The sequence below is a fragment of the Saccopteryx bilineata genome, chromosome 4 (genome assembly GCF_036850765.1).
Source record: "Saccopteryx bilineata isolate mSacBil1 chromosome 4, mSacBil1_pri_phased_curated, whole genome shotgun sequence".
In the NCBI taxonomy this organism is placed as follows: domain Eukaryota; kingdom Metazoa; phylum Chordata; class Mammalia; order Chiroptera; family Emballonuridae; genus Saccopteryx; species Saccopteryx bilineata.
Genome location: NC_089493.1, coordinates 178863993 through 178891964, shown reverse-complemented (window position 1 = coordinate 178891964; position 27972 = coordinate 178863993). Strand labels below are relative to the sequence as shown.

The following is a 27972-nucleotide window of genomic DNA, read 5'->3' as shown; positions in this document are numbered from 1 at the left end:
CACCCAATGGCCTAAGGGAATAACAGAACCACAGAACACTCTAAAATAGCACAATGAGACATTCAGCTATGCTCACGCCCCCAGTCTCTGCCCCAGTCCCAAGGGAAAACCCAGTGACATAAGGACAAACTTTCCTATTCTATAGTCTCCAGGGGTCCCCAAACTTTTTACACAGGGGGCCAGTTCACTGTCCCTCAGACCGTTGGAGGGCCGCCACATACCGTGCTCCTCTCACTGACCACCAATGAAAGAGGTGGCCCTTCTGGAAGTGCGGCGGGGGCCGGATAAATGGCCTCAGGGGGCCGCATGCAGCCCGTGGGCCGTAGTTTGGGGGTGCCTGGTACGCAATCCAGTATCAAAACTTCCACCTACAGGACACTAGCTGTACAGTTAACATTCCCTTCAAAAGGTACTCAGAAAAGCCTAGTGAATTACAGTCTGTTATATTTCAAGCTATTTCCCCTTCCAAGTTGCAAATGCAGAAAGTACACCCAGAGGCTCAGAGAGATGGACAACTGTATACTCACAGAAAGCTAGCAGTTGTACTTTGTATTTCAATAATTCAATGACAAGTCATAAAAAGTATCTGTCTTTAATTACTGTTTGTGTTTCGGACATGAGTGGCAAACTATCTACACTGTGGAGTCCGAGTACCCCTCACAGAGTGTGAATGATGGTCCGGTTCCGAAGCTCCTGGATATACTCTTTGGCGTGGGCGACGGCTGTCTTCGGTGGTTCGGGTGGAGGTGGAGGGCCTTCCACCAACTTCACAAAATAATGGCAGAAAACCTTCTCCATGAGCCCAGAGCGACCTCTGCCATGGTAGCGAATGCGTTTCAGGTACTGGCCTCGCCCGGAGGTGGACTCAGCTGGACAGGGAAGAAAAAGAGAATTACAGGAGATGATTGTACTAACAAGACGACACCTGATCAGCTGAGTAATTCCTGTCCTTTCCTTGACTGGATTCTCAGCCATCCTGCTGGCTACAGGAGGCTGGTCTCAAACAAGTCTCTCCCGAGCACTGACTACGGACCAGGCTCTTCTAGGCGTTGGAGAAACAAGAGTGAAGACTAGTCAGGACCCTGCCTCCATGCAGCATATGTTATAAAGGAGAAAGACAGAAAATAACCATGACGTGACAGGCGGATTAGGTGTCGGGGCAACTTCAGTTTGGGGGCCGGTGTAAAGAGGCATCCTTGAGGAAGAGACATTTGATCCGAGGCCAGAATGAATAATCTGTGCAAATATCTAGGGGCAAAGTGTTCCAGGCAGAGACAGCAAGTGCAAAGGCCCAATGGTAGGAATGTGCTTGGCCTGTTTTAGGAACAGAAAGAAAACCAGCCTGTTCAAGCACAGTAAACAAGCTGCAGAGCCTTGTAGAGTGAGGTAAGGAGTTTTTATTTTATTCTAATTGTGATGAGAAGCCCCTGGAACCAATGGTTCCCAAACGCTGGTCCTTAAGCTAGCTACATCAAATAACCTAGGGAACAAATGCTGATGCCAAGACGCCATCCCTGGAAATTGCAATTTAGTACATTTGAGGTGGGCCTTGGAAAATACATCCTGAGCAAACACAACCATGCCCATCCTGCCTCCCTCCCGTTCTGATTCACAGCCAGTTTTAGGAACTCCTGAATCACAACTGTCCCCTCATCTCCCATTCCCCATTCTTCATGTCACAGTTTGACCTCATAAAATTTGAAAAACTCTTTAATACTACATAAGAAATCTGTGCACCCACAGTAAATCAGTAATAACCACCTTCTGTTATTTTCTGAATTTATTTAGTTACTTTTTAATTCAATTTTTTTTTTCTTTTTTTTTTTTTTTTTTTTTTCTGAAGCTGGAAACAGGGAGAGACAGTCAGACAGACTCCCGCATGCGCCCGACCGGGATCCACCCGGCACGCCCACCATGGGGCGACGCTCTGCCCATCCTGGGCGTCGCCATGTTGCGACCAGAGCCACTCTAGCGCCTGGGGCAGAGGCCACAGAACCATCCCCAGCGCCCGGGCCATCTTTGCTCCAATGGAGCCTTGGCTGCGGGAGGGGAAGAGAGAGACAGAGAGGGAAAGTGCGGCGGAGGGGTGGAGAAGCAAATGGGCGCTTCTCCTGTGTGCCCTGGCCGGGAATCGAACCCGGGTCCTCCGCACGCTAGGCCGACGCTCTACCGCTGAGCCAACCGGCCAGGGCACTTTTTAATTCAATTTAATAAGCCTTGTCAAGAGGCAAAATATTGCTCTGGCCAGGTAGCTCAGTTGGTTAGAGTATCATCCCAATATGGCAAGGCTGTGGGTTCAGTCCCCAGAGACACCAATAAATGCAGAAGTAAGGGAAACAATCAATTGGTGTTTCTCTCTCCCTCCCTCCTTTCCTCTTTATCTAAACTCAGTAAATTTAAATTTTAAAAGAAAGGTAAACTCTATAACTACATATCAAATTAATTCACTTCAATACTCTCCATATGTATATTCTTACTGCGACATAACTGCGTTTACGAACGCAGGGACCATAGCAGAGTACGCACTGGACAGCCCTCTAACCGCAATCCTCTCACAAAATGGGTCTCGGCAGGAGCATCCTAGCTCAGCCAATGGGAAAGCTAAGGACAAAGTGATGAAGAAAACTGCCTAGGGTCTCAGGAGGTGAGGAAAGAGCTACTGCTCTTCTATCAACTTCATCGACTAGGCACTCGAGAAACGAGTTTAAGAGTTTCCAAGGTGGTCAAAAGGTACAAGCGTACAGTTATAAAAAAACACAACACACAAGTCATGGGTTACAATGTACTGCCCGGCAACTATAGTTAATGACACATATCTGAAAGCTCTTATCATGTGAAAAAAATTCTGTAACTATGTTTGGTGATGGATATTAATTAGACTTATTGTGGTAATCATTTCACAATATGTAGAAATACTGAATCATTATGTTGTACATTTGAAACTAAAATAATGTTGTATGTCAATTATACCTTAATAAAAAAAAATTTAAAGAATTTTCTAAGAGAAAATAGCATTATCCAAATCACTTTATAATGAAGTGTCAGAAAGGTTCCCTAGATCTATCCGTCAGGAAGAAACCTACAAATAATGATGCTGGAAAGAGTGCACAAAACTTCTACAAAGCATTTTACAAACATGGTGGCTGCTTCTATTCAAAACTGCTACTCTACCCAACTGGAGCACCAACTTGCGAATACTCTGAGGATAAGGTACACTACTCCAGTGAAAGAAGTATCGAGACCAGCTAACTGTGTAGCACTACAACAACAAATCAAAACACAATGAATCTACACCAGGGGTCCCCAAACTACGGCCCCCTGAGGCCATTTATCCGCCCCCACTGCACTTCCGGAAGGGGCACCTCTTTCATTGGTAGTCAGTGAGAGGAGCATAGTTCCCATTGAAATACTGGTCAGTTTGTTGATTTAAATTTACTTGTTCTTTATTTTAAATAATGTATTTGTTCCCGTTTTGTTTCTTTACTTTAAAATAAGATATGTGCAGTGTGCATAGGGATTTGTTTATAGTTTTTTTTATAGTCCTGCCCTCCAACGGTCTGAGGGACAGTGAACTGGCCCCCTGTGTAAAAAGTTTGGGGACCCCTGATCTATACTGTCAGGGGCCATGTTAACTGCCATTTTCCTCTGTCTTCCCCAAAACACATAAGTAGATTCTCAATACCTGCTAAATGCCTGTCAAGCCAAAAAATATCACCCCACCTATCTTTTTCTTTTCACCCGCCTATCTTAATGGCACATAATACCATCAGTTTTTATGTCAAAAAAAAAACAACATTAATTCTACTGAAACACTGGGATTCTTTAATACACTCTAATGGGAATACGCAACACAGCTACTCTGAGGTCTGAATATAGTCAGAACTTAGAATCTAGATTCCAGACTGGTTCCTGGTCCCCCCTCCTCCAGCCTCTCCTCCTCTGATTCTGTATGCTAGGGGTTTCTAAGCATTTCTGTATGGAACCACTTCAGTTTCAATGCAACAATACATACAACCCCACTGTCATGTGGGTCTGCTTTGACTGGAACACGGGTGGGGAGACACAAACCTGTGCCATTCATTCACCCAGCAAATGAGTTCCTCCTGGGTACCAGGCTCCATCCTGGGCTCCCAGGACACAGCAGTGACCAAGAGATCAAGAAGCCCTTCTGTTTGCTGCAGGTCCCACCCCTGGAGGCCCCACAGCACAATTTTGAAACCATTGCTTAGAGTTGAACAGTCCTAAAACACTGCCTTACTAACATAAAGCCCTTGCCCAAAATGTCCTGTGGTTCCTCTTTGATATGGTCTTAACCAAAGCCCACCTGCCGTGCTCACCACTACGGCATCGCGCCCAACCCACCCTCTGACTGTGTCTTCTCTAGGCCAGCCCTCTGCTTCCTTCACACCATTCACTCACTGCACCAATCACTGCCCATTCCAACCCGTGCGCCTCTGCGTGTGCTCACCTCACTGACGGTCTTCTCTCCTCCCGAACACTCTTTCAGATCCCTAAAAGCTATGTTCAAAAGTCAAATTTTGGGGCCCTGGCCAGCTGGCTCAAGCGGTAGAGTGTCAGCCCAGCGTGTGAAAGACCCGAGTTCAATTCCCGGTTAGGGCACACAGGAGAAGCGCCCATCTGCTTCTCCACCCTTCCCCCTCTCCTTCCTCTCTCTCTCTCTTACCCTCCCACAGCCAAGGCTCCATTAGAACAAAGTTGGCCTGGGCACTGAGGATGGCTCCATGGCCTCCGCCTCAGGCACTAGAATGGCTCTGGTTGCAACGGAGCAATTCCCCAGAGGGGCTGAACATCACCTCTGGTGTGCATGCTGGTGGATCTCGGTTGGATGCATGCGGGAGTCTGTCTGTCTGCCTCTCCCCCACTTCTCACTTCAGAAAAATACAAAAAAAATAAATAAATAAAGCCAAATTTTTGTACAAAAATCTCCATGACTATTCTAACCCATACTGATCTCCTCTACTCCAATACTGTTTCACTATATTACTCTTTGTGGTCCCAAACTATAGGCTATCTTGTGTAAGTGTTCATATTTCCTCTCACTTCTTCAAGCTTTTGTACTGTCCCAGAAATCCATGCTCCACAAGAAATAGACATGATTGTAAAATACATCCTCTGCTAATTGTCATAACTTTAATACAGATATCTGGTAAGTTTGCCCAAATTCTAATAAGTTTCAAAGTTTTCCAAGAACATATAACACTCAACAGTGTATATAGTTTTGTTCCAACTCAGAAGAAAAATTTGTGTATCCTTCCAAAGGGCTATTACTGGCAAAGAACAGAACATTTGTGCTAAACATTTGAAATTGCTATAAAAGACACACCATTACGTGTGTGCACAGTGTCCACATAGAAGGTACTGAGACCCTTTCTGAATAAGAGAAAAAACATTAAGACATCTCAAACATGGGAACAACCTTCCAAAGGCAATGCCCAGGAGACACCATGTATTTAAAATAATGTCAGTATTTCCTATAACTAGCATTTAGATAAAAGAGAACTTTGACAATTTTAACATTAGAAACCCTCCCCTCCCCTCCCCACTTCCTCGATCTCAGCCCAGAAGACTGATTTACAAAGTCAGCTGATCACTCTCTAGTGAATCACTTCAGACCCCATGAATCACTAAGCAGTGACATTTTATTAGTCCGTGTCCACTTGTTAAGGCTATTCACAGTGCCATTAGTCATCATTATAAGTTTGAAAGGGAAATGAACTTTCCAAGTGTGTGGTCATGCAACACCAGGTATTAGCTTCAGACTGATGACAGGCATTTGAAGAAATTACTGTATAATGAGAACATATGCTACCAAAAAACACTTCTTTTAAAATACCTATACTTTGGAAAGAGACTTTGCATGGGCCAGGGGGCGGACCATGATGCGGTGTGTGGAGTGTGTTTCTTGAGTGGGACACTTAAAACCATGTTAACACAATAAATTAAAAATAAAAAGGTAAAAAAAAAACCTTATACTTAATTATCTCAGGTGACTGAAAGGGCCATTGCTGAGATGAAATGGTAGCCAATAAGGAGCTAGTCCTTCAAAATCTTACAAGAAGTCTATAGAATGAAATACGTAGGCCTTTCCCAATGGTGAGGCCTTAGAATCTGTATTTTTGTAAGAACCCAGAAGACTCTAATCGGGGCATCGGGCAAACACAAGGATAACACGTCTGACGTGTGCAAGACACTTCATCTTCCTGAACGTATCGACTCTTTCTCACTCTTCATGGAATGAGGCAATAAAATGCTTAGTAAACGAGTTTTTAAATCATGAGACAAATACAAAGTACCATCCCTACTTAAGAAAAGAGATTTTTACACAAAACTACATGAAAAGAAGGTGCAGGTGGGACAGACATTTGTCAGAAGAAACCGCAGCAGAGCCCAATGAGTTAAAGGCCCATTCACGGCGATTTGGTTGTGCTGATTTTTGCTTGAGGGCAGCAATGAACTTGGCTCATTCATTTGGGGGGACAGGATTCCACTCTTCATGCTCTCTCTCCACTACAGTTATTAAAATGGGTTTGAAGACAAATTCTATTTCATTGCATCTGAATTCCATTGCAAGGTGTTGTCTATCAGCTAAGAAGCCCAAACATGCCAGTGAGATTGAATAAAACTAATTAACTTTGACTTGATATTCAGCCACGGAGCAGGAAGGTCACCACGAGGTTTTAAGCAAACGGCCTTGCTCTTCATCCATTTCACCTCCTCCAATAATTCTGGGTGCTCCCGGCATTATCTGCTCAGGCTGCTCCCAGGAGAAAATGCTTAAGACTAACTCCTGTGGCCCTGAATCTTCTGAGATGCAGTGTTGATTTCCTTTGGCATCCATGCACGTATCAGAATATTAGTTATACCAGCTTCGATTTTAAAAATGAGGTATTTCAATGGAAAATCTCAACCCATTTGAACCTGAGAAGTAGCAGGGCTGCGGCCCCAGGTCCCAGAGAGTGTAAATGAGATCACCACTGACCGGAGCAAGGATCTGCCCCAGGACACGGGTTACGTGACACAGAAAACTTAGATGATCCCAGAGAGCGGAAATGAGATCACCACTGACTGGAGCAAGGATCTGCCCCAGGACACGGGTCACGTGACACAGCAAACTTAGATGATTCCTTTGTACTCCAATTGTTGAAAAATTATAAAGTACTCTAATCTCCCCCATAATGATTCAGCCTTTCTTCCTCTACTTGAAGAGTATCAGTTCCCCATCTCTTGAATTTTAAAAACCTTATGATGAAATAATCCTTCTGATACGTAGGTTTGGCAAATGGAGAATATTTTGCTTTGACATCAACATCTTTGTTTGCTTACAAAACTGCTGAGGTTAGGAGTACCGGCTGCTAAAGTGAGGGGGAAACATTACCTCCAACACTGCTCCACTTCGCTGCGGTGTCGGGAGGGGGCAAGGGAGCTTGGTGATAAACGCTGATCTCTTTCTGGGAACAGAGCTGTGTGAAAGGTACACTACAAAAAAGTCCTTATATTTGTACAAACGCTTCCCAAAGCATTTTATGTACAAGTCTAATTTGATGTTGGAACAAGCACACAAACCAGAGAGAATGCTTCAAGATGTGATACCAAAAAGACCAAGCACTGGGTCATCTGGGTCTTCTAGGGTCCCTCGACCTCACAATTAAACAGATTTTCCATTCTGGTGACTGAAGGCTCACTTACCGGACACTCTTATGGAGTAGGCACCTGGCTTGGCACATTATAAACAAAGATTCTTTTAGGTCCACCTATGATCCTTGTACGTACCTTCTTTGGGTCGACAAATAATCCGTTTAAAACAAAATCAGTTATGCCCTGGCCGGTTGGCTCAGCGGTAGAGCGTCGGCCTAGCGTGCAGAGGACCCGGGTTCGATTCCCGGCCAGGGCACACAGGAGAGGCGCCCATTTGCTTCTCCACCCCTCTGCCGCACCTTCCTCTCTGTCTCTCTCTTCCCCTCCCGCAGCCGAGGCTCCATTGGAGCAAGGATGGCCCAGGCGCTGGGGATGGCTCTGTGGCCTCTGCCTGAGGTGCTAGAGTGGCTCTGGTCGCAACATGGAGATGCCCAGGATGGGCAGAGCATCGCCCCCTGGTGGGCAGAGCGTCGCCCCATGGTGGGCGTGCCGGGTGGATCCCGGTCGGGCGCATGCGGGAGTCTGTCTGACTGTCTCTCCCTGTTTCCAGCTTCAGAAAAATGCAAAAAAAAAAAAAAAAAAAAAAACCAAAAAAAAAAAAACCCAACAAAACAAAATCAGTTATGTTCTTTCTTAATTTTGTTATGATTAAAGGACCACTCCACATATCACCTTAGTAGCCATTATTCAATAATTACTGGCAACAGGTTTGATAATCTCATTCTCATTACAGAATAGGCAACAATAAAGCAGTCAGCCTATTACCATTTATAACTGATTAACATTAGCATGCTGAAGGCTGAAAAATAAGGCATTATCAGCAATTTTTAAGTGGCAAACCCAGTCCTAAGGAATTAGATATCAAAGACTGCTGTTAGATAAAGAACTTGGCATTGCTATTACAAGACATTTTCCAACATTAAAAATTGTAAAGCTCTTACCTATGTATAAATTGGATCTAAATTCCACATTGTGGTCTCTCACCGCCATATCTTGTGCTTCTAAAAGAACCTTAACCAAAGAAAAGAAAGGCATTCATATGGCTGACCCTGAACTAAAATGGAATTAAATTTTCATTTCTTGTTGCTATCTCTATTCTATGACTGCTAATCACATGCCTCCATTGTGTATTCAATTTTAAAAAGAGAATATCAAATGTAACGTGACCAAGGAAAAGGGATAGAGGGAGCTTTCCTCCCTCAGACCAGCACTGCAAATGCAGGAAACAGAGTCCGCCCGGCTGTTCTAAAGGGAACGCACAGGCTGTGAAGGAGACAGCAGCGCTTGCAGCAGCGCCCTCGCTGATGAAGATTACGTCTCTGAGGCTGAGACTGGCCAAAAAGTTCAAGAAGCTCAAGAGCTAAATCTTTTTCTTTTTTTAATATTTTTTTCTTTTTTTTCTTTCTATAGAGGCCGAGAGAGAGTCAGAGAAAGGAATAGATAGGAACAGACAGACAGGAACGGGGAGAGAGACGAGAAGCATCAATCATCAGTTTCTCATTGTGACACCTTAGTTGTTCATTGATTGCTTTCTCATATGTGCCTTGACCGCGGGCCTTCAGCAGACCGAGTAACCCCTTGCTTGAGCCAGTGACCTTGGGTCCAAGCTGGTGAGCTTTTTTTTTTGCTCAAGCCAAATGAGTGCGCGCTCAAGCTGGTGGTCTCGAACCTGGGTCCTTGGCATCCCAGTCCGACGCTCTATCCACTGCGCCACCGCCTGGTCAGGCTCAAGAGCTAAATCTTATTGAAAATACTTAAACTCAGGTTACTGAGTTTAAACAGTAACCATTGACATCAGGCAAGTACAGAATATCACACTTGAAAACTTCCTTTAAGAATGATTAAATTGAAACTCCATAGATATTCTGAATTAACTTCCCCCAGAGTACATTTTTTAAAATAGGACAATTGTCAGAAATAAGAGACCCTTGGGGTGGAGAACACACACTACAACGTACAGAATTGTACAGTTGGAAACATATATATATACCTTTTTTAAAAATTGACTTTAGAGAAGAGAGAAACAGAGAGACAGAAATATCCATCTGTTCCTATATGTGCCCTGACTGAGGAATGAACCTGCAACTTTTGTGTACTGGGACAGCTCTTAATGCTCTAACCCAGGGGTCTCAAACTCAACTCAGCATGTGGGCCGCAGAGCAAGATCACAGCCGTTCGGTGGGCCGCACTAGGTCTACAAAAGGCAACTGTTACGCAACACTTTTCTCACTGCAGTTGAAAACAAAAAAAAATCAGTACAACAAGCACAATCGTACATGCAGTTTACTCAGTGTCACAAAACACCCAGAAACTGTAGTTCGCATCACAACTGCTGTTAACTAAGCTAATATCTAGCTAGGATGCTAGAGAAATGAAAAATACAAGTAGGCCCCTAGGCTTACTTAATTTTATCCAAAATATTTTGAACTTCGTGGATTAGTCTGCGGGCCGCACAAAATTGTTCGGCGGGCTGCGAATTTGAGACCCCTGCTCTAACCCCTGGTCAGAAAACTGTGGCTCGTGAACAACATGTGGCTTTTGGCCCCTTGAGTGTGGCTCTTCCACAAAATACCACGTGCAGGCGCTACCTCGATAAGGAATGTACCTACCTGTATAGTTTAAGTTTAAAAAATTTGGCTCTCAAAAGAAATGTCAATCGTTGTACTGTTGATATTTGGCTCTGCTGACTAATGAGTTTGCTGACCACTTCTCTAACCAACCAAGCTATCTGGCTGCGGCAGAACATATTGATATATACCTTTATTAACAAACATCACTTCAATAAAGTCAATAAAAATTTTAAGAAATCATAAAGAAAATGAAACAAAGAAATAACAGAAACCAGATCTTTCACTTCTTTAAAGATAAGGAACACAGTACAAGGTTGGATACACAACAGATGCTTGGTAACTACATTCTCACTTGAATTAAATATACACATGCCTGGCCTGTGGTGGCGCAGTGGACAGTGTGGACCTGGAGCACCGAGGCTGCTGGTTCAAAACCCTGGGTTTGCCCGAGCAAGGCACATATGAGAAGTAATCAATGAACAATTAAAGTGAAGCAACTATGAGTTGATAGTTCTTGTTACCCCACCTCTCTCTCCTCTCTGTAAAATCAATGAATAAAAATCTTAAAAAATAAAAGAACTGATTTACCCATTTTAAAAAAAATAATATATACACATATATACATATATATACACTGTGTGTGTGTGTGTGTATAATACAATGGAATGTCTTAGAAGTCTGAATCCATTGATCTTAACTATTCACCTACTAACCTGAAAAGACAAGATCTGACTTTAGGTGAGAGACTTAACTGAAGTACAGAGAACAATGCTGATGTCCCTAGATGTCCTCACCCAGCTTTGTGAAGAGTTAGCACACTTACCATTAGCATATTTTTACATAGTGAATCAGCTACGTTTAGAGCTGGGCCTTTTAAGATCATCTAATCCAGTCCCACTTAGTTTATAAATAAGAAAAATGGGACCAGACAGATTATCTTGTCCATAGTCACAACAGAAATATCAGACAGAGAAAGAACTAGACTCCAAGTCTCCAGAATCCAATTCTCTTTCCAATCAACTAGTTATAAAATCATAAACTCTTGGCCCTGGCCAGTTGGCTCAATGTAGAACATTGGCCCATCGTGTGGAAGTCCCAGGTTCAATTCCCAGCCAGGGCACACAGGAGAGACGCCCATCTGCTTCTCCACTCTTCCCCCTCTCCTTTCTCTCTACATCTCTCTTCCCCTCCGGCAGCCAAGGCTCCACTGGAGCAAAGTTGGCCCAGGCACTGAGGATGGCTCCATGGCCTCCGCCTCAGGTGCTAGAATGGCTCCCATTGCAAGAGAACAATGCCCCAGATGGGCAGAGCATCATCCCCTAGTGGGCTTGCCAGGTGGATCCTGGTCAGGCATATGTGGGAGTCTGTCTCTCTGCCTCCCTGCTTCTCACTTCAGAAACACACAAAAAAATCATAAACTCTTAATTGGGGAATTCTTAAAAAAAAATTTTTTCTAAAAAACATATCAGGCCCCAAAATATTAAAAATAAGATTTAGCATAGTTGGCTCAGTGGTAGAATGTCAGCCCAGTGTACTGATGTCCCAGGTTCAATTCCCAGTAAGAGCACACAGGAGAAGCGCCCATCTGCTTCTCCACCCTCACCCCCTCACCCACCACCCACCCCCACCCCTGCTTCTCTCTCTCACTCTCTCTCTTCCTCTCCTGCAACCACAGCTCAATTGGAGGGAGTTGGCCCCGGGCGCTGAGGATGGCTCCATGGCATCTGCTTCAGGCACTAAGAAGAGCTCAATTGCTGAGCAACAGGGCAACACCCTAGCTGAACAGAGCATCACCCCCCAGTGGGCTTGCCGGTGGATCCTGGTTGGGGTGCATACATGAGTCTGTCTCTCTGCCTCCCCTCCTCTCACTGAATAAAAATAAATAAATAATAAGATTTATCACTATCACTTCAAATATAAATGTCTGGTGCAAATGAAAGCATCTCAGGAAAAAATGTTTAAAGCACACAACATTCAGAGGTATAACAAAGTTAATGAACCTGAGCACTTTAAATCGCATTATATAAACTATGCATTAACACCAGGAAATTCAGAATTTAGGCTGAGCTTACCAACACTTGCAGTACAACTATGCACCCCACACCTCAAATCCCAGTTTACCTCTTTAATTATTTGGGCTCCTTTTTTGTCACTGAATTCCAACTGAGCCAAAGCCTGGTCAATGGACATTCCTCGAATCTAGAATTAAAGGGTGACAGACAAGAGAAAATAAACAAAATTCATTTACCAAGTCAATATTCTCCTTTTCAATAAAAAGAAAAGCCTCACATAATCTAAATAAGTTCTAAAAATAGCTAAGTAGTTACAAGTCAATTATACCTCAATAAAACGGGGTGAATGTTTAAATAAAATAACAAACTAAATGCAGGCAAAAGAAAAGTTTGAGAAGGGATACCGCCCTCTTCAAGCTTAAACATGTTAACCATAAAACCTAGATTGTCAATAGTTTCAATAGTATTAAAGAAGAGAGCAGGCCCTGGCCAGGTGGCTCAGTGGATAGAGTCATCCCTGAGCCCCAGATCTCCGGTTCAATCCCTGGACAGGGCATATATGAGAAGCAACCAACAAGTGTGTAACTAAAAACGGAACAACTACGTGGAACGAGTTGATGCTTGCTTCTCTTTCTACATCTTTCTCTCTTCCCTTTTCCCTTGCTCACCCTCTCTTTCCCTCCTTCTCTTTCTCTAACTCTCTCAAATCAATGGAAAAATTATCAATAAAAGAGAGAAAGACACAACAGAGAGAGGTCATGGGTTGGCAAGGACCACATCAGGCCTTAAAGGCATCTCTTTCTTCTGAAGGATAAATCTGTTACTTGTAAATTTGTTGCTTGTCTCCTCTCATATCAAAATTTCATTTTCCAGAGAAAAAAAACTTAGAAAGCAACAGTTTTAAATCAGGGTGAATCAACCTTTACATGTGAGTAAACTTGCTTTCTGCATTCTCTGGTTACAGCCAGATTCCTGATGCCTTTGTTCTAAATATCTATGTATCCAACGTGACAGCTTCTCAGAAGAAAGGTAGAATCAAACAAAATCACTCACCTCTAAGCAATCACTTTTGAGTTATCTCTTAATTGTCTGAACATGCAATTACACTCCTCACTTTTTAGAGAAACTGGGGAAATTTATTTAGAGTTTTCAAATCCTGGGGGGAAAGTGACAGCTTAGCTTCTTTTCCTAAGTATTATATGACAAAAGTCATTTTAGCTTACCAATTTTGCCAAATACCACATCTTGTCTTTGCTATACTTTATTTGTCTTCGACAATGGTAGATTTCCTTACAAATAGAAGAAGAAGAAAAGAAACTTTAGCAAGTTTATATCAAAATGACGGTAACATACTGTAAATAAAGTTTTGACTTTCTATGCCTAATGAAAATGCTGCCATAAGAAATAAAACTACTATTAACAATTTGCAGCCCTCGCCGGGTAGCTCAGTTGGATCAAGTGTTGTCCTGATATGCCAAGTTGCAGGTTTGATCCCCAGTCAGGGCACACATATCAACTAATGAGTCTGACTGGTGGTGGCACAGTGGATAAAGTGCCGACCTGGGACCCTGAGGTCCCAGGTTTGAAACCCCGAGGATGATGGCTTGAGCACAGGCTCACCAGATGAAACACTTGATAATACTTTCACAAAGTGAAAATCAGAGAAAACAAGCGACTTGTTCAAGATCCGAAAGCTTGTGAGAAACAAAGCTGGAAGCCGAAGTGCCGTACAGGGAAGTACATGAATTCCTAATACAAGGTCCGGCAGATGTAGCTTCAAAGTTCCCCGGCTCTGACTCTAAAACCCAGATTCTTTCCACTACTACTTATGTTATTAACTAGCCTGTACAGTAGGTGAGTTAAAGTTATGTTAGGATATAATGTGCAAAATAGTTATTCGAAAGAAGTAAAAGTAGGTCTAACTTATGAAACATATAATCCAGCACCTAATGCCACTTTGAAAAATTTAGGAAACAGACCTAGCTGTTTCTCTCTCTCTCTCTCTCTCTCTCTCTATTCCTCTTCCTCCCCCTCTAAAATCAATAAATTTTTTAAAAATTAGGAAATATTTGCCATGGCAAGCAATAGCAAGGAGACCTCAGAATTTTCTAACATTCCCACTCCTGCAGGAAAATTTCCAATGCCTTAGAAACAGCCGAGTTTTCTCAAGTGGCCATCTTTTAATCTGTAGCAGACTTCATTTCAGTTGCAATAGAAGCTGGCAGGCTGGAAACAGGAGCAAACCCTAAGTACATTTTCAACAATAAGGTATTCTGGGGTGCCTGGGAGAGGAAACAGAACTGTCATGACTGATGATACTAATCTGCAAAAATTAATACCCTCAAAAAATCCTTCACACAAAACCTTTCCATTTTTGGTATCCCATAGTGGGCTATCTTTGAACCTGAATTGTATATAATTCTCTTCAAATTTGTAAAAAAGATATTGTAATTCTGGCAATAGCATGGGAAAAAGGGAATCAAAGATTTACAAAAATGTCTGACTGGTCATGGCATAGTGGATCAAGTGTCAACCTGGGACGCTGAATAACCAGGTTGGAGACCCAGAGGTCACCAGCTTGAGCAAGGGGCCACTGGCTTGGCTAGAGCCCCTCAGTCAAGACATGTATGAGAAGCAATCAATGAACAACTAATGTGACGCAACTATGAGTTAATGCTTCTCACCCTTCTCCCTTCCTGCCTGTCTCTCTCTTCCTTAAAAAAAAAAAAAAAAGTTTACTAAAAAGGGAAAAGTTCTTCAATCACCCTCTTATAAAACTAAGAAGATCAACATTTACTTTAGGCAGGTGCAATGTCTAAGGATGCTTTCTGAAGATAAACCTAAATCTCAGTAAATAAACCTATCGTGGCCAAGCTGGAGGTCAGAAGGCCTGGCTAAGTATCACTGCATTAACTAACCTGTATGGTAAATGAGGTAAATTAGGATATAATGGCATAAAGTAGTTATCATCCAATGAAGTAAAAGTCTAAATCATGAAACATCAACCAGGAACTTTTAAAGAAGTTAATTTTTAAAGAAAATGTATATAATTATTCAAATGACAAAAAAAAAAATACCACTTAACAAAAGTCCTTACAAGAGCCAAGATAATCTACATTATTAAAGTATATATAAGCATGACTTTTTATCAATGTTTTCATTAGTTTATTAATTTAAAATATGACTTATAGATATGATTGTTCAAACAGTTTTGATATACAGTGTGGGGCAAAGTAGGTTTGGAGTTGTTCATATGGAAACCATTATATAGCCCTTACCAGTGGCACAGTGGATAGGGCATCACCATGCAGTGCTGAGGTCACAGTTCAACCCTGGGACCAATGGCTTGAGCCAGGTGGATCCCGAGGGTGCCGGCTGGGTCCCGAGGGTGCCGGCTGGATCCCCAGGGTGCCGGCTGGATCCCGAGGGTGCCGGCTGGATCCCCAGGGTGCCGGCTGGATCCCGAGGATGCCGGCTGGATCCCGAGGCTGCCGGCTGGGTCCCCAGGGTGCCAGCTCAAGCCCTCATCAGAGCACGTATGAGAAGCAATCAATGTGTGCACAACTCAGTGGAACAACGAGTTGATGCTTTTCTCTTTCTCTCCCTCCCTACTCCCTTCTTCTCTCAAAAAATAAAAATAACATAAGAATAGAGTCTGTATTTTGCATACTCACAACTATAAATCTACTTTTGCCTCACCCTGCAGTCTCACTATACTTTTTATTTAACAGATTTTTTTTTCAAAGATACTGCAAAAGTAAACCCAAGCCCAAATTAACAAAGTATGACTAGTATAAAGAAACCATAATTTCTCTTCTGGCTTATTTTCTTTACCATGATGAACCCACGTGTAAGATAAAATTTACATAGCAAATTACATTGTTTGGAAATTTGTGCTTTTTAAATTAAGCAGATAATCTTAAAAATAACAGGAGTGGCCTGAAATATGCCTAAATTGGTGTCATTAATTTAAACTTTTTTTAAATTCAGTGAGAGGAGGGGAGGCAGAGAGACTCACACATGCGCCCCGACCAGGATCCACTCAACAAGTCCACTAGGGGGCGATGCTCTGCCCATCTGGGGCATTGCTGCATAGCTCAGTAACCGAGCTCTTCTTAGCACCTGAGGTGGAAACCATGCAGCCATCCTCAGTGCACGGGGCCAACTCGCTCCAATCGAGCTATGACTACAGAAGGGTAAGAGAGAGAGAGAGAAGTGGGAGGGGGGGAGTGGAGAAGCATATGGGTGCTTCTCCTGTGTGCCCTGACCAGGAATCAAACCCAGGACATCCACACGCCAGGCTGATGCTCTACCACTGAACCAACCGGCCAGGGCCTATTTTTAACTTTTTAAAATTTATTTTAGAGGGAGAGAAAAGGAGATAGAGAAAGAGACAGGAACATCTATCTGTTCCTGTACATGCCCTGGCCAGGGGTCGAACTGGCAATGTCTGTGCTTTGGGACAAAGCTCTACCCAACTGAGCTACCAGGCCAGGGCTGGTGACATGAACTTTAACTTACTGCTATAGAATGTACTCAAAACCCCATACACTACTATTTGTTTAACTACGTATTCTAATGCTGAAGGTCAGAATGAGGTAGAGTAGGAAATATCTGGTCCTCTGTTAAGTTAAAAGTAAAACTAATTTTTAGAATGTTTGCAGCTAAGAGATTGACAAGTGTAAGGTACACTGCACATGATGGCACAGGGTGTGAACTGTGTGGCTAGAGAAGCAAATTATTCCCTGTTAATAAGGTAGGTATTTATGAAGGGCATTCATTTTCAGTCATAATCGGCATTAGTGATACTGCAGAATCAATTTACAAAAATACTATCTAAAGCCAGAAAATGTTAAGGTATTTTCCAAAAGGCCCCCAAAAGATTGCTCACTCAAATATAATCTTTGCAAAATAGAAAATTAAATTGGGTTTCTCAAAGTGCCCATATAAAATCAAGCCAAATGTCTTCACACAGGCACTTGTGTAATAATGAGTATAAATGATACAAAAAAAGTTAATCGAAATAGTTTCAGGAATTAGACTACATAACAAATGACTGGGCTGACATTGCTCTTCATTTGCTGAAGTTAACGTCCTGTGCTTTTACAATTAATTTTGACATTTGGGATGTATTCTGGAATACATTTGTTTTAATATCCAAAAAAGACTAGTATTACAAAATATATAATTTTGCTCTTAGATTCTGATGAATACGTACTACAGTGTGTCCGTAAAGTCATGGTGCACTTTTGACCGGTCACAGGAAAGCAACAAAAGATGATAGAAATGTGAAATTCTGCACCAAATAAAAGAAAAACTCTCCCAGTTTCATACCTATTCAGTGCAGTTCGATGTGGGCTCACGCACAGATTTTTTAGGGCTCCTTAGGTAGCTATCCCGTGTAGCCTCTACAGACTCGTCACTGACTGATGGCCTACCAGAACGGGGTTTCTCCACCAAACTGTCGGTTTCCTTCAACTGCTTATCCCACCGAGTAATGTTATTCCTATGTGGTGGCGCTTTGTTATAAATGCGCCGATATTCACATTGCACTTTCGTCACGGAATCGAATTTAGCGAGCCACAGAACACACTGAACTTTCCTCTGTACCGTCCACATCTCGACTGGCATGGCCGTGGGATGCTCCGCTGTATACACGGTGTTATGTCATCATCTGCACATGCGCACATGCTGCCATATCATCCTACAGAAACTGGAAGGGTTTTCCTTTTATTTGATGCAGATTTCACATTTCTATCGTCTTTTGTTGCTTTCCTGTGACGGGTCAAAAGTGCACCATGACTTTATGGACACACTATATTATGATTTTTTTTTTTTTTTTAATGACTTTACAGAGAGAGAAGGGGAGGAATGAGAAGTATCAATTCATAGTTGCTTCATTGATTAGTTGTTCATTGATTGCTTTTTTTTTCTTTTTTTTTTTAGATTTTATTTATTCATTTTTATTAGAGAGAGAGAGAGCGGGAGAGAGAGAGAAAGAACAGGGGGAGGAGCAGGAAGCATCAACTCCCATATGTGCCTTGACCAGGCAAGCCCAGGGTTTTGAACCGGCAACCTCAGCATTCCAGGTCGATGCTTTATCCACTGCGCCACCACAGGTCAGGCAATATATTATGATTTCTTTACTCTCAATTAATAACTAAGTTCAAGGGGCTCAAGGAAGAAGTAAAGAAATCTCATTAATTATAGGGCATATGCTATTTATGATAAATTGTGCAAATGTATAACATTTTCCAATTTTTGGTTAATTACAAATGGAGTTAACATTTGTACAGATTTTGTTACAAACCTAACTGTTAAGTTCTGATGGCATGATAAAATATAAAAATTAAAACTTATTTAATTAAACTATTAGCATCTCTTTTTCCTCATATTTCCCAATCAGATGGGAATTCTTTGAATCAATAAATTAACTCCATTAAAATGAGAAAAGAAAAAGAAAACATAAAACTGTATTAATTCAGACCAATACTTAAACAGCAAATGAATCTTAATAAAATGTATACTGTTAAGTTCATATAAAAACTAAGTAAATGACAATAATTAGATAGTATTAATTTTCCAGGAGGCTTAAATAACCAAAGGCCTTTAAAAGATGTTTGTTGAACTGAATGGTTTATAATTAACATAGTAATTCCATTTCTAAAGTACAAACCACAGTTTGAATCTTAATGATTCAAGTGTTCCCATCTTTTTTATGCTCGCTATTACTACTAGCGTAAACTTTTCCACAGATGTAAAAGTATCCCACAACCAATTCACATGAAGCTGGAAATCAGTCATGTCTCAGATAAGAACAATCCCAAGCAATATGAAGAGAGTAAACAAATTCTGAGCAGCTAAAGATAAAACTTCATTAAATTCAATCCTTTGGTTCAAAGGTTTGTGAATTATAAAATAACAAAGTATGTCTATATTCAAATATAAAACCCAGGAAAACCACATATGATTTAAACACCGGCCAATGGCTGACGTCATTCTTGCCAACTCCTCAGGCTCCATTACCAAGAATTGCCTAGTAAGCCTCTTGGAATCAAAACTGAGTAAGCTTGGGCCTGACCTGTGGTGGTGCAGTGGATAAAGCGTTGACCTGGAAATGCTGAGGTCGCCGGATCGAAACCCTAGGCTTGCCTGGTCAAGGCACATATGGGAGTTGATGCTTCCAGCTCCTCCCCCTTCTTTCTCTCTCTCTCTCTCTCTCTCTCTCTCTCCTCTCTAAAAATGAATAAATAAAATAAAAAAATTAAAAAAAAAAAAAAACTGAGTAAGCTTAGGGTTAAGGCCCCTATCCAGCAGGTTCAGTACAGCAAACAAACAGGTACAACAAATACAATCTTAAACTTCCAAAGTGATAAATCTAGAACATTTTCTTTGTCAATTAAAGGATCATGCCAATTGCTATGTAATTTTTCTTTCCTTAACATGGAAAAATATTATAAACACCGACAGCCACCTTAGAGTGGGTGTATTTCATCAGAATTGAAACAGCAGTTGTGCCACAAACTTACCGCAGGTCTCCGAGGTTCTCCCCGCAGTTGTGGGGGATAAACAATTTCATTCTTCTTCTCCCATTTTCGATAAATGTCAAGAGAAGCACTTGTGTGGATGTGTGATTGGGGTGAAACACTCTGAGATGAAAGAAGCCTGTAAAACAACAGATACTTAGAATCTTTCTGTGGAGCTTATGTATCTTTTGAACCACATCAGCTCTACTTTGGCAGAAACGATTTAAGGATCAAGAGTGGAAACAGCCTAAGCATATTCATTTATAGAGACTGCTTTTACATAAAACAGACTAAGAGTGAAAAGTTGGTTACTTGTAAAAGTCAAATATGCACCCAGGATCTCTTGCTCTAATTGGCCAATAAATATTGACTTTGTACTGTAAGTCAGCCCAGTCCTAAAGCAGATTTAGAAAAGAAGCGTGGTCCTGGTCAGTTGGCTCAGAGGACAGAGCATCAGCCTGGCATGTGAATGTCCAGGGCTCGATCCCTGGTCAGGGCATCCATGAGAAGCAACCATCTGCTGCTCTTACCCTCCCACTCCCCCCCCCCTCTCTTCTCCTCCCACAGTGTCAGCCCCAGGCATTGAGGATAGCTCAACTGATTTGAGCATCGGCCCCAGAAGGGGGTTGCTGAGTGAATCCCGGTCGGAGCAAGTGCAGAAGGGAGTCTATCTCCCCTTCTCTCACTTAAAAAAAAAAAAAGAAAACATGAAGGATCCCTGAGATTTGGCATGGTGATGGGGCCAACTTGGACTTGGTGAACATGTTAAGGACACTACTCTTTTATGGATTCTTGCTGTATTGGCCAAGAGTTTGCTTAAAGGCTTTTAATCACTGTAAAAAAAAATAGAAGACTGGATAAAGAAGATGGGGCACATATACACCATGGTATACTATTCAGCTAGAAGAAATGATGACATCGGATCACTTACAGCAGAATGGTGGAATCTTGATAACATTATGCGGAGTAAAATAAGTGAATCAGAAAAAAACAAGAACTGCAGGATTCCATACATTGGTGGGACATAAAAACGAGACTAAGAGACATGGACAGGAGTGTGGTGGTAACGGGGGGTGGGGGAGGGAAGGAAGGAGAGGGAGAGGGGGAGGGGTACAAAGAAAACTGGATAGAGGGTGACGGAGGACGATCTCTCTTTGGGTGATGGGTATGCAACAGAACTAAATGACAAGATAACCTGGAAATGTTTTCTTTGAATATATGTACCCTGATTTATTGATGTCATCCCATTAAAATAAAAATTTATTTAAGATAATGCTCCAGGGAAAAAAAAAAAGGATCCCTGACCTGAAGTTTGGATTTCCTCAACTTTGTTGGGTAATAAGACAAACAGTATTATTTTATAATCCCTAAGAAATTAATGAATAAAGTTGGAACAATGTGTCTCCTGATGAAAGAACATATCAACCACTAACCATGAAGTAGTCTTTCCACAAAAAATGAAACTGAATTGATCAAGCCTCTAGATTCAATACAGAAAATACAGAGACAGGGGAACATATCAAACAATATCAGGAGACTGCACACAGCAAAATCCAAGCTGTACAAAACTCTACAAAACAAATAATGCTTTTTTCAACAAATAAACTATAAAGGGAATAAAAGAGAACTAAATAAAGAACCTACAGATTAAAAGAAATAATTAATTTCAATGTGTGGACTATTATCATTTCAAAAATATGACAGCTACTTAAACATTAGAAATTGAACACTAAATGGACCTTTGATTCTTCTTCTTTTTTCTTTTTTTTTTTTTTTTGGTATTTTTCCAAAGTGAGAAGGGGGGGAACAGACTCCCACACACACCCCACTGGGATCCACCCACCCAGCATGCCCACCAGGGGGCAATGCTCTGCCCATCTGGGGCTTTGCTCTGTTGCAATCAGAGCCATTCTAGCACCTGAGGCTGAGGCCATGGAGCCATCCTCAGTGCCCGGGCCAACTTTGCTCCAATGGAGCCTTGGCTGCAGGTGGGGAAGAGAGAGACAGAGAGAAAGGAGAGGGGGAAGGGTGGAGAAGCAAATGGTCGCTTCCCCTGTGTGCCCTGGCCGGTAATCGAACCCGGGACCTCCTCATGCCGGGCCGACGCTCTACCGCTGAGCGAACTGGCCAGGCCACCTTTGATTCTTCTTAATGAAATGTTTCAGAATATGATGGGGGAGAGCAGGGGATGTAGTCAAAACAAGATTAGCCACTTGTTAATAATTGTTGAAGTTGGGTGATGGATTCAGGGGAGTTCATCATATTGTCTATTTTCATATATGTCTGGAAAAATCCAAATAACACAACAAACTTCGGTGTCTCCCTACTGCGTAGAGTCCAAACTCCTTAGCAAGACACGAAAGGCCTTTTATAACCTAACCCCGACCAGCCTTTCGGCTTATTCACTTTATAGTCAGTCTAGCCACCCAGACATTCTTTGTTTCCTGAAGGATGTATATACTTTCATACCTCTACACTTTCGCTAGTATTGTTTTCTCCTCCCTCATTATCTCCTAAATGAAATGCTTATCCTGTTTAAAGTTCCACCTCAAATGTCACCTCAATGTGACGTACCACCTAGTCCTCCCAGACAACCATCCCAGCGGTCTCAGTACTGTGTCCTGACCAGCCATGCAGCAATGAGCTGGACTACTGCACTGTAACCAACTGGCTGAGTACAAGGAGCTCCTGTAGTCAGGGTACAGTGTTGAGCATCTTGAGGACAAGTCTGATGTCCTTTGTGTTCTAGCATCAAAGGCAACATCCAGCATCTGGGTAACGAGTCAATATTCAAACCAGACTTCAATGTACAAAGTTGTTGTATATTGGCCGATTCCCACACAACACATGCAACTGGATGATATGCTTGGCCACGCCTTTGTTTTTAGCCCTCAAACCATTCAAACTAAAGAATTTTTAAAACCAATTCTTCTCCTGGTAGCTCATTTTCCCTACTCTACCTCAAGTAACCATTGTACATCACAATATCAAGATCAGTGCCACCTAAGTACATCACAGTATCAAGATCAGTGCCACCTAAGTACATCACAATATCAAGATCAGTGCCACCTAAGTACATCACAATATCAAGATCAGTGCCACCTAAGTACATCATAATATCAAGATCAGTGCCACCTAAGTACATCATAATATCAAGATCAGTGCCACCTAAGTACATCACAATATCAAGATCAGTGCCACCTAAGTACATCACAATATCAAGATCAGTGCCACCTAAGTACATCACAGTATCAAGATCAGTGCCACCTAAGTACATCACAATATCAAGATCAGTGCCACCTAAGTACATCACAATATCAAGATCAGTGCCACCTAAGTACATCACAATATCAAGATCAGTGCCACCTAAGTACATCATAATATCAAGATCAGTGCCACCTAAGTACATCATAATATCAAGATCAGTGCCACCTAAGTACATCACAATATCAAGATCAGTGCCACCTAAGTACATCATAATATCAAGATCAGTGCCACCTAAGTACATCACAGTATCAAGATCAGTGCTACCTAAGTAGATTTAGGTTCCAGGGTTTTCAGTGAAAAGCACAAAACTAGGATGCATGGTGTTAAAGGGCAGGATCTCCTAATGAAACTATAAGCCAGGTGACGAGGGCAGAGACTATGGAGTCAGGCAGACCTGGGTCTAATCTCTAACTCTAATTTACTGGGTGAATGTTGGAGAAGTCACTTTATAGATCTGTTTTCTCAACAGTAAAAAGAATAATAACAGTAATTACTTCATAGGCTTCTTCAGAAACTCAAATGAAATACTGTAAGTTAAATACTTAACCTGACACTTAATAGGATTCAATAAATTTTAGATATTACTTTTAGAATGAGGAGAATAATACCTACTTCACTCGGTTGTTGGTAGATTAATAATTAATGTGCCATATCCCACAGTGTCTAGAAGATGATAAACACTGATGGCTATTATTAATTTTACATTAGGCCCTCTCAACAGTTCATCTCTCCTGTTACCCAGGAAGATAAACCCCAGGAACTATAAACTTCATAGTATACACATTTTCTAATCTTCCGATGTTTACAGTCATGACCATTTATGTTTCTACAAAGTTCTAATTAACTTTGGGTACACTACTTCTGTCACCTTAGTTTCTTTTTTCTATGAAAAGAGGAACTGGCCTGACCAGGCGGTGGCGCAGTGGATAGAGCATTGGACTGAGATGCAGAGGACTAAGGTTCAAAACCTCGAGGTCACCGGCTTAAGCACAGGCTCATCTGGTTTGAGCAAGGCTCACCAGCTTAAAGCCCAAGGTCAATGGCTTGAGCAAGGGGTCACTCGGTTGGTCTGCTGTAGCCCCCAGGCCAAGGCACATATGAGAAAGCGATCAATTAGCAACTAAGGTGCTGCAACAAAGAATTGATGCTTCTCATCTCTATCCTTTCCTGTCTGTCTGTCCCTCTCTGTCCCTCTCTCTGTCTCCCTCTGTCTCTGTCACACAAAAAAAAGAAAAGAGGAATTGGACTATGTCATCCGTAGAGTCTCTCCAAACCTAATTTGGTCTCCAATGCAAATATTTATGAGAAATGCATTTTAGTCATCTGAATGGCCAAATACATACGTATTTCTTACAAGACACAACACCATAATCCCCCAGAACTAGCACTGTGTCTTGCACTTAATTCTCAACACACATTCGATGAATTCAATATGACGCTTAATAAACTAAACATATTATGAATTAATGACAAAGCTTTCTGAATACCTACAACACTTTTAGGGCTCAAATGGTTCATAAAATGAATCAGCAAGTAAATATAAAACTATTGTAATCAAATTAAATTATTACTCAGAAGTGTATCAAATCCAAAGTTCTTAAGTGCCCTCTCCTGGCCAGCTGCTAGAATAACACTAAAGTAAAAATAAAAAATGAAGCAATCATAGGGGTATGATTGAAAATAAAACTAATTCAAAACTTAAGGCTTTGATGACACCTTTTCATGTGAGAAAGCCTATGAAGGGTCACTGGAGAAAACAAACTCAAAAAAAGGAAGTTGTTGAAATTAAAATATGATAACACAGGCTACTGCTATTGGTTTTCCAACAAACATTAAAATTTAAGTCTACCTAGAGCTCCAGTTTATTTTAGCATTTTAAACATTCAAAACAAGCCAAGTCTCCTTTTTTTTAAAGGCACATCTACGATCAACATTTATTATTTTGAAATTCAAGTATTATCACTAATAAACAGCCTTTCATTTACTAGGAATCCTAAATCCCAGTAACTTCACTGTATATCTGTAAGTTGGATGGAGGTATGTAGGTGTGAACCAACTCTCCAGGGTGCCTGTACACATAACACACACACAGGGGCCCACAGTAATGGGAGAGGGTCACAGGTCACGTAGAAAGCAGGTGGGACTGAAGCTAGCACAGGAGGCATTTCCCTACTCTCATTATTCTGGCATTTCCTATCTGCCCACACCTCAGGATTAAGTTTAAGGATCACTTTTTAAATTCTACTGAGAGTCTTTAGGCGTTGAACAGTAGTAGATAAAAGCCAAACTGTAGAATTAAGAGTTAATTCAGATAAGATAGAAACTCTGTAATTTTCTAAAGTCACAATTGAAAGAAAGAACTAATACTTCCTATTTATTACTCAAAGTTCATTTTGAAATTCAGAACAAGTTATACCCAGTCCCAAGAGAAGATAATACTGGCCTCAGGCTCAATCTTGAGAATTCTATGCATTAAGGAAAAAATTCTTTGTTCCAAATTTACTTCTGATAACATTAAGTTAGTCTTACACTTGAGACTGAATGAAAGAACAGCCTCCCTCTTGCCTCATTTAAAATCTAAAATAAAGGGCTGAAGTGATATGTACATTCTCATAACTCAATACAACCTTGCTTTGTGAAAGTCAAGGACAATCAAACAAGGACACAGTTTAGCACCAAAGAAAGTAAACTTCCAGCAACTTTGGATGATGATATGCTCAGTTTCTTAAGCTCTGCACTATCGACATTTGGGGCCAGATTATTCTTTGTTGTGGAAGACTGTCCTGTTCCTGTAGGACGTTTAGTAGCATCCCTCATCTCTACCCACTAATGCCAGTAACGAACCCTGCCTCGGTTGTAAAAAATAAAAATGTCCCCTTGGTTGGCAAAGTTGCCCCCTGTTGAAAGTCATTATTAACTACAGTGACAGTAAAAAAAAAAAAAAAGAAAAGAAAGAAAGAAAGAAAGAAAGAAAGAAAGAAAGAAAGAAAGAAAGAAAGAAAGAAAAACAGTGGTAGTTTTTGTACAATAGGAGCATGAGCTCTCTGTCCCAAAAGTTCCTGTTATTATGTCATACATACTTAATGGTAAATAAGGCAGGTTTTCTCACTGTCCATTTTCTCTTCTAGCCCCTACAAGCAATATCATACTTCTCGCTAGTTCAACCTCCCATATCTCCTCCCTCAACCTGGGTCTCACCTGATAACCACGCTTATTCAGTTAAGAAAATCAAACAGTTGGAAGATAATTTCCACAGGCTCCCACCACCTAAACCATATACCTACCTGGATCCATGTCCATACATACTTAACTACTGTACCTTTTCTCGTTACTATGCACAAACTGTCCACGGCTAGCTAGGACCCCTTTCATCCCTTGCTTCCTAGATCCTATTCCTTCCCAGCTACTCACCTACGTTGCTCTGGCAATTCTTCTCTCTTTTCATCAGCAATGTTTTCCTCTCTATTGAATCACTCCTATCAGCAAACAAATATACTACCAATATGTTCCAATTTAAAATCAACACTCCTGCCTGACTGGTGGTGGCGCAGTGGATCAAGCATCGACCTGGAACACTGAGGTCGCTGGTTCAAAATCTTGGGCTTGCCTGGTCAAGGCACATATGAGAGTTGATGCTTCCTGCTCCTCCCCCTCTTCTCTTCTCTTCTCTTCTCTTCCTCTCTCTCTCTCTCTCTCTCTCTCTCTCAAATGAATAAATAAATAAAAATAATTTAAAAAAAATCAACACTCCCCTAACCAAGTCCTCTAGCTACTGCCGCAAAACTCTATTGTGTACTACACCAATCATTATTGTGTACTCACTGAATGGAGACCATTACAGTACCTCATGCATCACAAACAGATGCTTACGCGTAGTTGTGATGTCCCAGTGCAGATTCCTAAATTGAGGATTATGAAATTACAAACATAACTATGACTGTAATATGCATTTAAAGATGCTTGGTGGCTTTCCTCATATTCTCAAAGGGGTCAGTGACTCAAATTTAAGAACCAGTGTCTCTTCTCCAATGCATGTGGAACATTCTCAAGGATAGATCATATGTAACCTCAACAAAACCAAGTAAATTGAAATTATACCAAGCATATTCTCTGACCACAACACTTTGAAATTAGAAACCAACTCCAAAAAGGAAGAAAAGAAATGCAAAAATATGTGGAAATTAAACGACATACTACTAAAAATGACTGGGTCAAAGAAGAAATAAAAGGTGAGATCATAAGACATATAAAGACAAACAAGAATGACAATACAACATAACAAAACTTCTAGGATGCAGCTGAAGCAGTAACAAGAAAAAAGTTTGTCATTACAGGCCTTTCTCAAAAAACAGGCAAAATCCCCAGTAAACCTAACACTATATCATAAAGAACCAGAAAAAAAGAGAACAAAAGCAACCAAAGGTTAGCAGAGGAAAGGAAGTAAAAATTACAGCAGAATTTAATGAAATAGAAAAGAAAAAGGCTATACAAAAATTAATACAACCAAAGACATGGTTCTCTGAAAAGATTAATAAAATTGACAAATCCCTGGCTAGACTCAAAAAAGAAAAAAGAGAAAAGACTCATATAAACATAATCAGAAATGAAAGAGGAGAAGTTACCACAGACATCACAATATACAAAGGATCATACTAGAATACTATGAAAGACTATATGCCACTAAACTCAGTAACCCAGAAGAAATGGGTAATTTCCTAGAAATATATAACCATCCTAGGCAGAATCATGAGGAATAGGAAGATCTAAATAGACCGATAAACAGTGAGGAAATCAAAACAACCATTAAAACCTCCCATCCAAAATAAAAGTCCAGGACCAGATGGTTTCACTAGTGAAGTCTACAAACATTCATAAAAAATTTGGATCTTGCCTGACCAGGCAGTGGTGCAGTGGATAGAGTGCCAGACTGGGACATGGAGG

General features: G+C 41.3%; 1 protein-coding gene across 2 annotated transcripts in view; it reads right to left on the bottom strand.

Annotated features, from left to right (window-relative positions):
* Window positions 1-576: 576 nt before the first annotated feature.
* Window positions 577-27972, bottom strand: part of MRPL22 (mitochondrial ribosomal protein L22) — a 32878-nt gene continuing 5482 nt past the window's right edge. For both annotated transcript variants that reach the window (XM_066273103.1, XM_066273102.1), the window contains 5 exons: window positions 19768-19903; window positions 13462-13527; window positions 12348-12425; window positions 8598-8667; window positions 577-869 (listed from right to left, as the gene is read on the bottom strand). In XM_066273103.1, the coding sequence (XP_066129200.1) occupies window positions 658-869; window positions 8598-8667; window positions 12348-12425; window positions 13462-13482 (381 nt within the window). In that variant the 5' untranslated portion in view covers window positions 13483-13527; window positions 19768-19903 and the 3' untranslated portion in view covers window positions 577-657. The remainder of the gene's footprint in view (window positions 870-8597; window positions 8668-12347; window positions 12426-13461; window positions 13528-19767; window positions 19904-27972) is intronic.